Source organism: Ammospiza nelsoni, chromosome 9, assembly GCF_027579445.1.
Source record: "Ammospiza nelsoni isolate bAmmNel1 chromosome 9, bAmmNel1.pri, whole genome shotgun sequence".
Classification (NCBI taxonomy): Eukaryota; Metazoa; Chordata; class Aves; order Passeriformes; family Passerellidae; genus Ammospiza; species Ammospiza nelsoni.
The window spans coordinates 15,440,903-15,455,025 of record NC_080641.1 but is presented as its reverse complement, the minus strand read 5'-3'; the positions used below and the strand labels follow the sequence as shown (position 1 = coordinate 15,455,025).

General features: G+C 38.6%; 1 protein-coding gene across 4 annotated transcripts in view; it reads right to left on the bottom strand.

Annotated features, from left to right (window-relative positions):
- CAMSAP2 (calmodulin regulated spectrin associated protein family member 2) overlaps positions 1-14,100 on the bottom strand; it is an 80,467-nt gene extending 66,367 nt beyond the window's left edge. For all 4 annotated transcript variants that reach the window (XM_059478807.1, XM_059478808.1, XM_059478809.1 and 1 more), the window contains exons 1-2: positions 13,372-14,100; positions 748-1,007 (exon numbers count right to left, since the gene is read on the bottom strand). In XM_059478807.1, the coding sequence (XP_059334790.1) occupies positions 748-1,007; positions 13,372-13,510 (399 nt within the window). In that variant the 5' untranslated portion in view covers positions 13,511-14,100. The remainder of the gene's footprint in view (positions 1-747; positions 1,008-13,371) is intronic.
- Positions 14,101-14,123: the final 23 nt, after the last annotated feature.

Here is a 14,123-nt window from a genome sequence, read left to right as displayed (position 1 = left end):
CAAATACTTTGTTTACTTAATTTATTCTCTATATTAAATACAAATATAAAAAGGTGAACATTTTAAATATTTCACTTTAAGTGAATTAGCATCTTATTCTATCATACTGCCATTTGCTAAACAAACATTTGTAGACATCCTTTTTACAGGTAATTTTTTATAACTCGACTCCAAACCAAGCAGAAACCCCATGACTTAGAAGCCTACTAATAGAATCATTCATCACTTGAACTAATGCTTTAATTAGCAGTTATATAAAGCAAAGACATATTTTTGTTGTGTGTTTTACATTGACTTAATGTGCAACAGGTGACTCTTCAAAGTTATTAGGCTGAATTGCCTGCCATTAAAACTTCTTTTTCAAGCTTTTAACCAAAGATTTCTGCCCAAGAATAATGTTTTCAAACTTTTCCAACACAGAAATATTAACTTAGAGTCAGCACTGTAAATCTGAAATCCAGGTGATCATACTGTCACTGCTATATTTAAAAATGTAACATTTTAACTAAGTAGGAAGATAATGGGTGTATTCTAGCATTAATACAGAAAAAATACACCTGCACTGACAGCTAATGACACAAAAAAACTCCTAAACCAAAACAATTATAAACTTCCCAGTAATGAATCCCATTGAACTCCCGTGAAAAATACTTCAACATAATGATGCATTTTAAAATACAGATCTGCAGGTATTGGGAGTACACAGATGGAGAGAAGAGATGGAACACACAAGCTTGGAACACTCACCATCTGAATTGGTTTTTTGTGAAGATCTCGTTCGGTCACCAACTTTTCTTGGTCAGTGACATAAAGGCCTTTTTGTGCCAGGGCTTGTATAACAGCATCATGACCTAGAAGTGGTTTTGCAGCATCACTCTTGAGAATAAGGCTTCCAGCACGACAGTAGAGCTCGGCAGACAGCAGCAAGTTCACAACAGGTGGTTTAATGTGCTCCTGGTCATACTGGTCTGTGTAAAACGGCTCTCGGAGCTCTTCTGGAACATTCTCTACAAAACAGAGCACAAGTCAGTATCAGAAAGGACAGTTAGACTATTAAGGGATTTTTTACAACTATATGTGAACTCAAAATTATGTTGAAAAAAGCTTAACCCAGGGGAGAGGCCAAAGTCTATGTCAGCAATTATGTTATAAAATTCTGGGGAAAATTTCATACAAAGGTAATATTTGAACCATAAATAGAAACTTGAGAAAAATTCAAAGTGTCTCCCATTGCAAAGGCCACAACAGAAGACCAACCTGTGGTTTACATCATCATTACATTAAAATTTCTTGGCTTCTCCAAATACATGCCCAAACATTCTCATTTCCTTTGGCATCATATTATATAGGTCAGACATAAAAAGGCAGAACAACACCATTTAAACACAAACCCTGGACTCTATTACAATAACAAAATGGAAGTGAAACATTATGTTTCAGCACAGAAAAATTCAAGACAAACAGCAGCCTTCTAGTTTCTGTATATGCAGGAGAATTTTGATTACTATACTGTTTATTTCAAAGGTCATGCATCACAGAATGATGACAATTCAGCAGTTAAGCATAAATATATGGGCTTTTGACTGAAATCAGAGGAATGGAGAAAGAATAAAAAATATGATCACTTTCTCTCTGACAAAATACTGAGTTCTTATTTGCCTTGTTATGTTACTGACTTCCCTTAAAATTCTGGTTTTAATCCTTTTTCAGCAAGCTGGCTTAGCACCCACAGAAAGCTACGCAAATCTATGCTGAGATTTTTAACTCCAAAATTATCATTCCAAGACAATCAACAATTTTTTCAAAGACTGTACACAACACAATACAGGCAGACTATAATTGTCTACCACAAATGTAGCAACTATATATTAATTAAATATGGTATTAGATGAAATTAAATTAAATCATGAGTCAAGTGGAAAATAACTTTCAAATTTTCAGGCATACACACTGCAAGATGCTTCATTTTCCTCCTGGAAGAATTTCATTCTCTATTGTTGTAAAATTAGTTAAGCCAACAACATTTATGGGATAAAGAGCATGTGATTCTTTTCCTGAGTCCAAATGTAAAAACCCTATTTAATTGCTAGAAGAAAAAATAAGTGCGTAGGAAAGCAGTGATGCAACTCAAGTTTCTATTCCCTTTGCCTTCAGCTGGATAAATGGCTAAACAGGCAAGGTTTGAATCAGTCTGGAGTAAACAGCCCAGCGAGGGTGGAGCAGGAGAAGAGAGAGAAAAAACAGAACATGCCATCACAAGATAATGACAGATTATCTTCTTCCTCATACATATTCTATTGCAGTTCATGTGCTGCCATGATGGGCTCTGCAAGGTGCCAGCTGCCTTCTAGTTGTGAGGGAAGACATGCTTTGCAGAGTGCAAGAAGTGAAAGAAATATTAACACATGCTTTAAATGCTGGAAGGGTGGTAGGAGAGGGTAAGATATTGCTGCTTCTTTTGCCAAATCAGAGTATCAAGGGAAAGAGACATAGTTTGTCACTTGCTTAAACCATGAACCTAAATTTGGCAAGAAAACTGACAGCTCTGCTTTAGAATAGAGACCAAAATATACCATCAGCACAACTACTCTGCCCTTTAAAACACAAATCTAATCCTTTTATTATCATCTTGTAAAGAAGCCCTACTTTTTTACAAGATGATAATAAAACTGCTAACAAAAATATCTACTGGTGTCAGGAGATATTTCCATCTTCTCTTCCACTTCCCAGCTGACTGTGATCCGGATGATGATCCAGAGTCACCCAGTCCAACACAAAGCATTTCTAATTGAGGATCTCAGAGCTGCTAGATACCTGTTTCCCCAGGTATTGTTTTCATCTATCTTAATTCTACCTGACCTTCTTTCTTTTCCCTGTTTGACTACACTCTATTTAAATATTAAACTTGTTATTTCTGAAGTCCCTAATGATCCATCTCCAGTATCAGGAGCTCAATTCTCACCAGGACTTTACCCTCTACAATTCCAAATGCCAGCTCTCTTTATGCTACTTCTTCAAGCTAGAGAGGATTAGAAAACATTTTTTGTAAATATCTCACATTGCACAGGCAGCAGATTTTGCTTTTGAAAGAGACAAAAAAAAACAAAAAAACCCACAACAAAAACCCAACCCAACCAACCAAATAAAAACCCAAACCAAAATCCACACACCCTTTTTTGAAGCAGATGACAATTTCAATGGGGATGAGGGGAAGCAGGGAGGAACAGATAAAGACAAATTTAATTTCTTAGAAGACTTTAAAAAGCCTCATTCCTATATGAAAAAACCCTCTTGAGGCAGGAGTACTTAGCTACACTCAAACAGAAGTCACATACTCTGTGGTTCAGATTCACTGAAGACAAAGACAGATCTCAAGCCTGAAAATTTGAGCCAGAAATCTCAAGACAGTAAATAACAAACCCAATGCCTGTTAATTCTCTTCTTCTGTATCACTGAAGCACATACAAAAGCGACAAGATGCAATAAATACATTTATCATTAAAGAATGACATCCGCTGCTGGGATTTTGTAATTAAAACTCAATAGAGCTAAAAAAAAAAAAATCAACATGATGACTAGCAAAGGCAAATAGAATTATTTATAAAGCTTAGTTCTGCTTCTGAAAAGACAGAAAAAGACAAAATGACATGTATGCCATTTCTTTTACTTCATTGGCATACACAAAAATAAATCTGGAAAAGAAACTTATTGGTCTTCATAAAAATAAAACCAGAAAAATAAATTTATTAGAAAAATAAAATAAGGAAACAAAGGGCTAGGAAGAGAAGCTGTGGCTACAGGCATATTCTGAATGTATAAAAAATGTGAAAGCACACAAACAAGATCTTTGGTGCAACAAGATCAGAATTATTTACAAAAATTCCTGTCAGACTTCCCTCTGCACAGGCAGAAACATGGCACTTTCCCCCACTTCAGAACATATATTAAAGTGTTTGATATCAGAATAGCTCTTGATAGAAGATTCAAGCTGTGCTCTCATGTTAGAGTTGAAAAAGGAAACAAAAACCCCCACAGCAGATAGTTTTCTGTCTGTTACCTATCTCAGATAGAAGTCCTTCCAGAATTGGCATGTGCTGCCTCTGGAGTCCTGTGGCAGGGAATTTCAAGGCTCCATCAGTTCCCAGCAGATTACCAGCACAATCAGCAGGGTCAAGAGCCTTTATTAACAATTCTGTCAGGACTAGAGATTGTTACACAGGCTCTGCTAGGCAGAGAAGAATCTTAACACTAATCTGCAATGCGTGCATTTTACCAGCCTTCCTTCGCCCAGCTGAAAAAGAAGAATCATTCAAGATTAAACTCTAAGGCAAATGACCCATTTTAACAGAAACACCTTGTTGCACATATTGCCATAAAACACCAACTGACCTTGAAATGCCTGGTAATTATGTCAGAGGGGTGTATGGGGACACTGAGTGCTAACACAAGCAATGCAGGTGACACAGGAGACGGGGGACAGTGCTGGAGACAAGGGGCAGGATCTGCCTGCACTCTGCCAGTACCAACAGGCCTTGGAAACCTGGATAAAGGCAGGGCTCATGGGCCCATGCAAGGGAAAAGCTTTTCAAGAGACCAAGAGCATAGGTGCAGGTTGCCTGGGGACCCAGCTGTGAAAGTGCCATCCACAAGGACTCTCAAAACAAGGCCCTGGGAAACCTCTCTAACTTTGAGGCTGGCCCTTCCTGGAGAAGGAAGCTGAACTAGATGACCACCCTATTTTTTCCTAGAATTGTGAGCAGGACCACAGCTTTGGAAATCATTTTGACATTTTGAAATTTGTAAATATTGTACTATGAAGAGACTAAATGCAGCTAATGGGCAAGTTCAAGACACAGAGAAAAGAACAAAAAAGAAATAATACCACATTAGCCCAAGTCTGTGACTCAAATTTAACCACCAAGCTAACTTCAAAAAAGTAATCAATGTATCTTCAGGTGATTTTTCATAAATGATCAATGAATGAAAAGTCCTGTAAATGCTCTTTCTAGAGAAGAAAGAAAAACTTAAGAGCTTATTCAAAGTTTTAAAACAAATGCAGGATAATCATTGCTCCCTGTTGCGATTTAACCCCAGTTCCAACTAAGCTGCCCAGCTGCTTGCTCTTTACCCCACTCTCCCTGCTGGGATGGGAGGATAGAGAGGAAAGCTGGAAAAAGGTAGATCCTGCAGGCTGAGATAAAAACAGTTTAATAACTGAAATAAAGTAAAACATTATAACAATAATAACAATGGAAGGGAAAAAGAGAGACAGCCCATTTCCAAGCAGCTCCCAGCCCCTCCCAGGCAGCTCCCCCAGCCCATGCTGGGCACAGCAGCCATGGTTTGCCCTGGCCCTGGGGCCAGCTCAGCTCAGCTGTCCTGGCCACGCTCCCTCACAGCTCCTCCTGCACCTCCTGGCTGCCACGAGCACAGAGAAGTCCTTGGCTTAGAGACAGCACCAGTGAGCAACCACTGAAACCCCAGAGTGTTAGCAACAGTGCCCCCACTCTGAATCCAAAACACAGCCCTGCACCAGCTACCAGCAAGAAAATTCACTCTATTCCAGACAAAACCAGAACTCCCCACTGTGAGACAGAAATGCAACTTAACTTTCCATTTCATCAGACCATTTTAAAGGAAAGGAATGGTCTAAAATTAATTCATGCATAACACTACTTAATTTACCTTTAAAAGTTGCTTTATAAGAAAACCTCCCTGCTCAGATAGGTATGAATTACTCCTTGGAAGACAGTGTGAATTTGTTCTTTGGAAAAAAACTGCTTAACATGAAAAGTCTACATTTTCTTTAAAAACAAATTGGGTTTTTTGTAAAGTTTCCATGCTTCCACAGAGATGAATACAATCCTTTGAACAACTATTGAGTTTTTCAACTTTATACCAGTGAACAATTTCAGATTTATGAATGCTTCCCTTAAGAATGCCCAAAAGCTCAGAAGTCTTTGTCAACAAGGTCTCCATGTTGTTTGTTTGTTTTGCCTTTTTTTAATTCCTGAGGACAATAAAACAAGTTAAAATATTTTGCCATGGGCTTTCTATTTAAATGATGCCATCACTTTTGGGAACCACAAGGCCACATTAAGCCTCAGTCTAGAAAACTTCCTCTCTACAGGTTACTGACATCAATGCACAAAGACATTGAGAAGAAAAAAATATTTGTAGAAGACTGAGATATAATACAGAGTTGTTTAATGAAAATTCTAATACCTTTAACCATCTCCTAGTGCAAACCAGCAGATGAATGTATGCCAAATCTTAATGGACTTGCTGGTGTTCTGCAGCTCAGCAAAGGTGTGCTTTTGCCAGGAAATGGCTGTGTCAAGTTACCTCATTCAGACTCCCACTTGCCAACGAGGATTCTGGTGCCATATTCACAATCTGGGCACAAGACAGCAGAGCTTGCACAGAAGTCAAGAGTCCAAGAATTGAAAACAGGTCAGAGCAGACAGAATTATATTATTCAACTTCTAGTGAGTTTTTTTTTAGTGGACTCAATAGAAGAGGGAGACATTTCAATTTACTATTTTATTTTGGAGACACTATCAAGAAATAAGACTCTTAATCAGGAAGCGGAAAACAAAATGAGAGAGCAGAGATGACAAAATAATTTTTATTTTTTGGTTTGTTCAATCAATCTGCCACTTCCATTGCTCTTGGCTAGCAGGCTGCAGGTGTACTTCTGTCTAGAGACAAGTATCTGAAAGGCCAACATTCAATTGATGGCACACTCAGCCTTAGTATAACCATTCTTAGCTTTGTCCACCTTGCTAAGATGAACTCAAGAGATTCTTGAATTTAGCATCACAGAAGTACTATGAATAAACAGATCTTACCCTCCTGCCTCTAGATGCTACAAAAATAGAGCATTATCCACTGCTTCAACAGCTGTTCTGCACTTAAAAGAGATTCCTCATTCAAAAAAAGGAAACAAACAAAAAATAAACAAACAAAAACCCCTCAAACTAAAACAATAAAAAAACAAAACCCAAACAAAATCCTAAAGAATCCCCCAAAATCCAAACACAAACCAACCCCAAAACATTCAAGGAATAAACAAGCACAGCTCTACTTTCATAGCCTAACCAGACTTCAGTTGTTCTTTGAACACTGCAAATCACAGAAGAAATGCTCTATTAATTGTCACAGTAAGTGCCTATCCCATCCAATATTCTGCCTTCAGCAGCACAACAGGAAGTGCTCCTCACAGAACCTACAGAATGTGTCTGGTACTGGCATTTCTTATTAAAATGGGAAGATTAGCATCTAATTTACTAAAACCTGTGTATTGATTCAGGTTTAATAAACAAAAGAATTACTTAGAATTAACCCTGCCAATAAGGGGATCAATTTTCATTAACATAAATGCCTTCAGAACTTATTTTTGGGAGAGGCAAGTTATGAGAAATGTAAAGATAATACTATAATTATAATCCTATCTCACCCAGCTAGCACCTTGCTGACTATTATAGACAAGTCATGACTTAAATATCCTATGGAGTAGGGAAAAAGCTGCTTCAGAAAATTAGAGAAAACATTTCTTAACTTACTACTAGACTTCATTAAGCCAAAGAAAAGTTTTTGCCAGCCATAAGTAGATGTGAATGGACACACCATCTTTGGTGTGTAGCTTACAGCTTCTCTTAGTGTAAGACTGCTTTTGACTGAATAAAAGAAAACATGCAGGAAACAGCTAGAACTATACAAATCTAATATTTGGCAAATAGATTTCAAACGTTACATTTCAACTCTGTAGCAGAAATGGTTATTATTACCACCTGATGCAGTAATAATGTATTGTCCAATTGCACAAAATAAAAAGGAAGGGAGAGGAGGAAGAATTCACTCTACTTTTCTTATGAAGTCTTGAGAATTTTTCACTTATATCCTCATTTTCCAGAATGATCAGCAAAAACAATCATTCAGAGTTCTCAGTTTAGCAGAGCAAGTATTGAAAGTTACTCATTTCAGGACTGGAATTGTATCCAGTTGTGCTAACTGTAGAATGGAAATTAATTACATTAAAAAATCTTATTGAAAAAGTGACACATTCCTGATCAACAGCATACAAATACTCTTCAAGTATGAATGAGAGCCACCCTCAAACATGGAGTCAATCAAGCAACACAAGAGATGACCATAAATCATAGGGTGAAGGGGAAAATTCTAAACTATATTTTCAGTAGTAAGTGCAATGGTGGTTCAAAAAATATAAAGAGAAATCAGGTATAGGGAGAAGAAATATATTTAATCTCATCACCTGAAATCAGTGAGTGTTTGGCTACAGTCTCTGTCAGATCTGTTACATTCTGCAGACAAGCACTCAGAGTGGAAAAGGCAAACAGGCTCAAAGGCTCATTGAAAGAACAGATTCCATACCCCAAAGGAGGTCCATTGTCAGCTGCCAATCCTGCAACTGTCCCCTCACTGATCACCTTCCTTTACACTTGTACACGCACAGAACTTCAGAGGCCTCTGTCAAACCCAACAGATCCAGAAGTTCATACAATTTTATGTATTTACTTCAAAAAAAGTGATCTACACTCAAACTACATTACAAATGTGCTCTACAGAAAGAAGTGATACAACCACCTTCCAAGTAAAAGATCTCAGTAGATGATCTGTCTAATCCACTGATTGTAGTAGGACCGACTGAAGTATCAATTTGTCAGCAACTATTTCAGAAAGGTAATGAAATCTACATAAAAAAACTCTCACAAGAATCTCAAACATTTGTTTTTGAACTTCAAACCTTTCTACAAGGTTTTGCCAGACTGAATACAAGTGAAGAAATTACTTCTGCTAGAAAAAGATTAAAGTTTGCTCTGGCCTGCAACATCCAACAGATGAGAGTATTTAGCTACAATTTGTTTCTGTCAGATACACAGTGTTCATTTCCTCCCTTCATGGCTCTGCTGGCAACATGGGCAAAGAGCAGTAAGTAGCCACATACCAGTCCTGAAAACATTAATCATCAGGAGAAAGCTATTTTAGGTTTCTTGGGTAATATTTACTTGCAGATTATGCAATTGTAAGCTATTTCTTCAAACACCCATAAAGGATATATTTAATGTTAAATTTAAGGTTAAAGGTATACAGACTATCTTATTTTTACTTTAGAAAACACAAAAATGTTTATGGCAATTGCTCAGACTTTTGTAGTTTTTATTTTGCTTTTAGTTTATTCTTGTCTAAAAATAAAAATAAAAATCTCATGCTAACCAGTTAAATGTATTACTGAAACAGAATAATATATTGTATGGATAGTAAAGTAGCAACAGCTTTAACTTGATTTAAAACTGTTCCCCTATTTTTCTGAAAATCAGACACAGATATATTCTTAACTTCGTAATTAAAAGTTGGATGAAAAGCTGTTTGAAAAACCATTTTCCAAGAGTACTCAGATGTCTCCCACCAAATGGGAAGAACATGTACTTCCAGGTTCAAGAGCTCACATCTTTCTTCACACTAGACAAGGTTGTGGAGAAGTGATTCCAAGCTACAGAAGGATTGGGAGCACCTTGGAGGACAAAATTATAATTCAAGATAATTTTGATAAGTGGAAGGAGTGGTTTGGAAATAGGATGCAGTTATGTAAGTATAGCTGCAAAGCAGGAACCTACAACAGTACAATTATAAGATGGGAACAACTGAGTAGGCAGCAGCTCTGCAGAGAAAGATAGAGAGCTACAGTGAATCACAGACTGCATGAGTCAACAATTCTAGGCTGAGGCAGAAATGGCAAACATCATATTTTAGTGAATAAATCAGAGTATTATAGGTTGGAAACATGAAATAATTTTTCAAATTTACCTTGTATTAGTAACGGTTTAGCTAGACCAACAGATCTAGATTTAAGTACAGAGCTCATGTAAACCAACCACAGGAAAAAATTATACAAAAAACCAACCAAGCAAAAAAAAAACCCAAAACAAACAACCCCAAACCCCTAATAAACACAGAGAGCAAAAAAAGTTTGACCTACCAAAAAGAAAAAAAGTCTGTTTTGTCTAAGCAATATAACAGACATTGCTTTTATTGTATGAAAGGGGTTATAAAAATGTAACATGCCCACCATTCTCAAAAGCACCAGGAAGAGGGCAAGTAATGGCTTAACAAGGGAGCAAAAGACATCAAGATTCTGCTCAAACATCTAAAAATAAATAAGGTCCAAACTGACTAAAAGACATGCCGTTGAAAGTCTATAATTAGTGATTTTCAAAAAACAGGCTAAACAAACATCTGTCAGGAATGATGTATATTTAGTTCAGCCTGTCTTTAGGAACATGGATGAATAACAAATTTTTCAGGCACATTTTCTATTACCACAGCAGACTGAGAAGGCAAAAACTTCACATTCCAAAACAGTGAAACACAATTCTCATCCTTTAGAAATAAAAAGAGCACAGACTACCACAACATCAAGACATTTTTCAACTTATTTCTATGAAGTAAGTCCCATCATAGTTTTAAGTTGAAGGTTATAGTGTCTATACAGTTCACGCAGTTCTTTGGGAAGAAATTTTTCTATACTGAAAAAGTTAACTGCCAGCATTGGGAGACAAGGCTGAAATTAAGTATTTACAGATTTAATTTCTAAAGTCAAACATTCCCCCTTTTATACTTCACACTTGTTAATTTTCTCCCTTTCAGTTACTGCAAGTTGTGTCACTTAAACAATTTGATTATTACAAAACATTTAATCTGACATGTCCTAACACTGATATAAAATCCTACACCCTCAACATTTAAATATGAACTCCTTCTTCAATTAGTATTTCTTAACCAATTCTTCATACAAGATGCCACCAACATGACTGTTAATACATTCTTACTCTCCTATGACACCTCACTAATATGACAAGTTCTTTTGACCTGCTTGTGTTGTGGGTCAAACTCTACACTTGCAGTTTAACCAAGGACAATAGCAAGAGACAATTTTTCTCTGAGTTTTTGGACCCAGGTATCAATGAAACTCCAGAAGTCATTATTAATGGTAATGAACAGTACCTATTCTAAGTATTTTTCAAAGCAAATGCACAACACATAGTCAAGCTGTATCCACAACTCTGATTGTATTGAAATATGGTTTTAAGACTGTGAAAGCCATCCACTGAAAGATGCACCCTTTGATACATAGAGTTGGATTTCTTTAATGGATACATGATTGTAACAACCTATGCTTTTCCTTAATGAAAGTGAACTGCATTACTTTGTTTCATAGGGAAAAACCCTTCATCTTCCCCTGCAGGCTTAGGGAACTTCAATACTTCAAGCATAAAAAAAGAAATAAAATGTGGCACCCATAAACACACTAATCATCCTTTGTGTTTCTCTGTACAAATGTATATAGCAATAGTTAGAAGACATCACTGAGGCTGTGATTTATTCCTAAGAAATAAAATAATTTAACCAACCCAAACTTCCTTCCTTCTTGGAAAAGGTGAAGGTCAGTTCTTCTGTTTCACTCCAAGGATAAAGGAAGCTTTTGTACTGCAGACATGCAAGTCCTGAATACTGTCTTTCCCTACTTCAGCCAAACTTTTCTTTGACATTTCTAGTTACATTAACCTAGTGGAAGAACTGGGACCAGAAACACTACAATGAATTGGGACCACACACTACAAATGTGTGTGCTTACCTCTCTTCCTACTGTTACATTACTGCAGTGATTAGAGAGCAGATGGAGCAATTATTCCCCCTGATCATGTTTTATTTGAGCATCTCAGAACAATCCCAGTCATGAAAGAGTCAAGGAATTTGTTTTGGATGACACTTCTTATAAAAAGTAGCAGAAAAGTTCCCTGCAAGTGGCTTTACACATGCAATAGAAACTCAACCAGTATGAATCAAGACATTTCAACCATAAGTTGGGAATCTGTCAAACTCCAGTAGAAAAAAGTTTTCAGGTTAGAAGGCTGGGTTATATAATTGCACAAGCATTGTACACTCAGAATCCTATGAGTAAACCCTATGGAACCAAGCTACCTAAAAATATAATGATCTCTGAAAATGTTCAATTAGGTACTTCCAAGAATTTTCCCTACTGTTTTACCTCTCATACCTGCATAGCTAATAAAGCCATATATCAAAATATTATTGGTCCAGATTTCACAAAGAAAAGCAAGTAGAGTTTACTGACAAATCTTTATATGGAAACAATATTTTGATATTTTCTTTCTTTTTAAAGTGATGCACTCACTGAAATTTCACTAGATTCAAGCACTTTAAAAGTGACTTTTTGGAAGCATTGCATCAAATATGAGTTCCCAGAAATGTGTCCCACAAAGACATGCTAAATACATCCTAACCCTGGCTAAATACATAACAGCACCCTGGCCCTAAATGTAAAAGGTGCAGTACTCCATAAGAAGGAACCTTTTCCTGTTATTTTTTAAATAAACAAGGGCAAAAGTAATGATTGTTGATATCTACCTTACCTTTCAAAAAACCCCATTATTTTTAATGAACAGAATATTAAATTATTACAACACTACAGCTATACTAAAGCCAAAACCCACAAACAATAAGCAAACAACCCCAACTCCCCCCCAAAAGCTAAAAAAATATATTAAAAAAAAACTAAAAAAAAAAAAAATCCAAAACAAACAAACAAAACCCAAACAAAAATCCCCCAGCTTAGTAAATTTTCAAAATGCTTCCCTCAGAAGACCTCTGCAAGTCTGGTATTCCTCAAGGCCCAATAATATTTCAGGCACAGAATAATAGGTCTGGTATTCCTCAAGGTCCAAGGTTTTCAACGACAGAGCACTGATGCCTTTTGGAGGCATTACAAATCGATTCCATTTACACTTACAGACAAGGAGAGCCTTCTGTATTGTGCAGGCCGAAACCTGGCACTAAATGCTCTTTTCCCTGAAACCCTTCTTATTGCTGAACCACTCAAATGGCTACAGGCTACTGTCACACATGTCAGAACCCATTTCCATTGCTAGTCCCCAATTCTGCTCCTAAGCAATACCAGGAAAATTTTCAAGATGACAGACGTGGATTGCTGGGTTTTTTTCACATTGTAGAAATGTGACCAGAGTAATAAATAAAATACTATTTACAGAGATCGATTCACTCAAGGAAAACAATATGAGTGCCAATACACAAAATTTACTTACTGATGGAAACAGTGGGACTATTCCAAAAAGACTAAGTGTTATTAAGGAAAAAGAAAACATCTCACAAGGGGTAAGAGATCTTAAGGATAAGGGAACAGACCAAAAGCATTTCCCACACATCTCCCCCCCTTCTCCGCTCCTCAGGGAATGGCTCTCACGTCCTCAGTAGCGAAGCAACCAAGCAGGAACCAGCATCAAAGAAAGGGAAGAAGGAGACGCCACCTACCTGTCCCAAAGGCTTTGGCCACCAGCCAGGCCAGATTACAGGCGATTTTCGCTCGGGAGAAATCATAATGGTCAAAGGGTTTGATGGCAGGAACAATGAAAGTCTTCCTCATCTCCTTGGCGTCTGCGGCATCCCCCATCTTCTCACAGGACCCCCGGCAATTGGGAACTTACATGGTTGTTTCTCCGTCCTCCTCCTCCTCCCACGGCCGGGAGAGCCGGCTGTAAATACGCCGACAGCAGCTGAGAGCAGCGCCGGACCCAGCTGTCCGTAAAGGGCTAACACCGCCTCCCGCCTTTCTCTGCACAGGAATGTAGCCGAGTCCGAGTGTCCTCTTCTTCCTCCTCCTCCTCCTCGCTCTTTGTCTCAATTCACTCACGCCGCCGTCCCTCCGCCTCCGAAGAAATGCCCCCGGCGGCCCCGGCCCCGCGTTCCCTGGGGAGACCCCGCGGCCAGGGCTGGGCGCCCCAGGCGGCCGCCAGTGCCCCGGCCCGGGGCGGGAGCCGCCGGCAGGGCCCCCGCAGCCGCCTCAGGCCGGGACGCGGCCCTTCCCAGCGCCGGGATGTCAAAATGCCGGGGTCCAGCCCCAAAACGCCGCACGGCCCCGCACCGTCCCAGCGGCGGCCTCTGCGGGCCGGGAGCAGAGCCGGCTCCCTAACGCTGCCCGGCGGCCCCCGGCCGGCCCCCGCTGCCCGCGCCGCTCGGCGATGCCGCTGCGGTTCTCCACCCGCGGCTGCCGCACTGGATGGGCG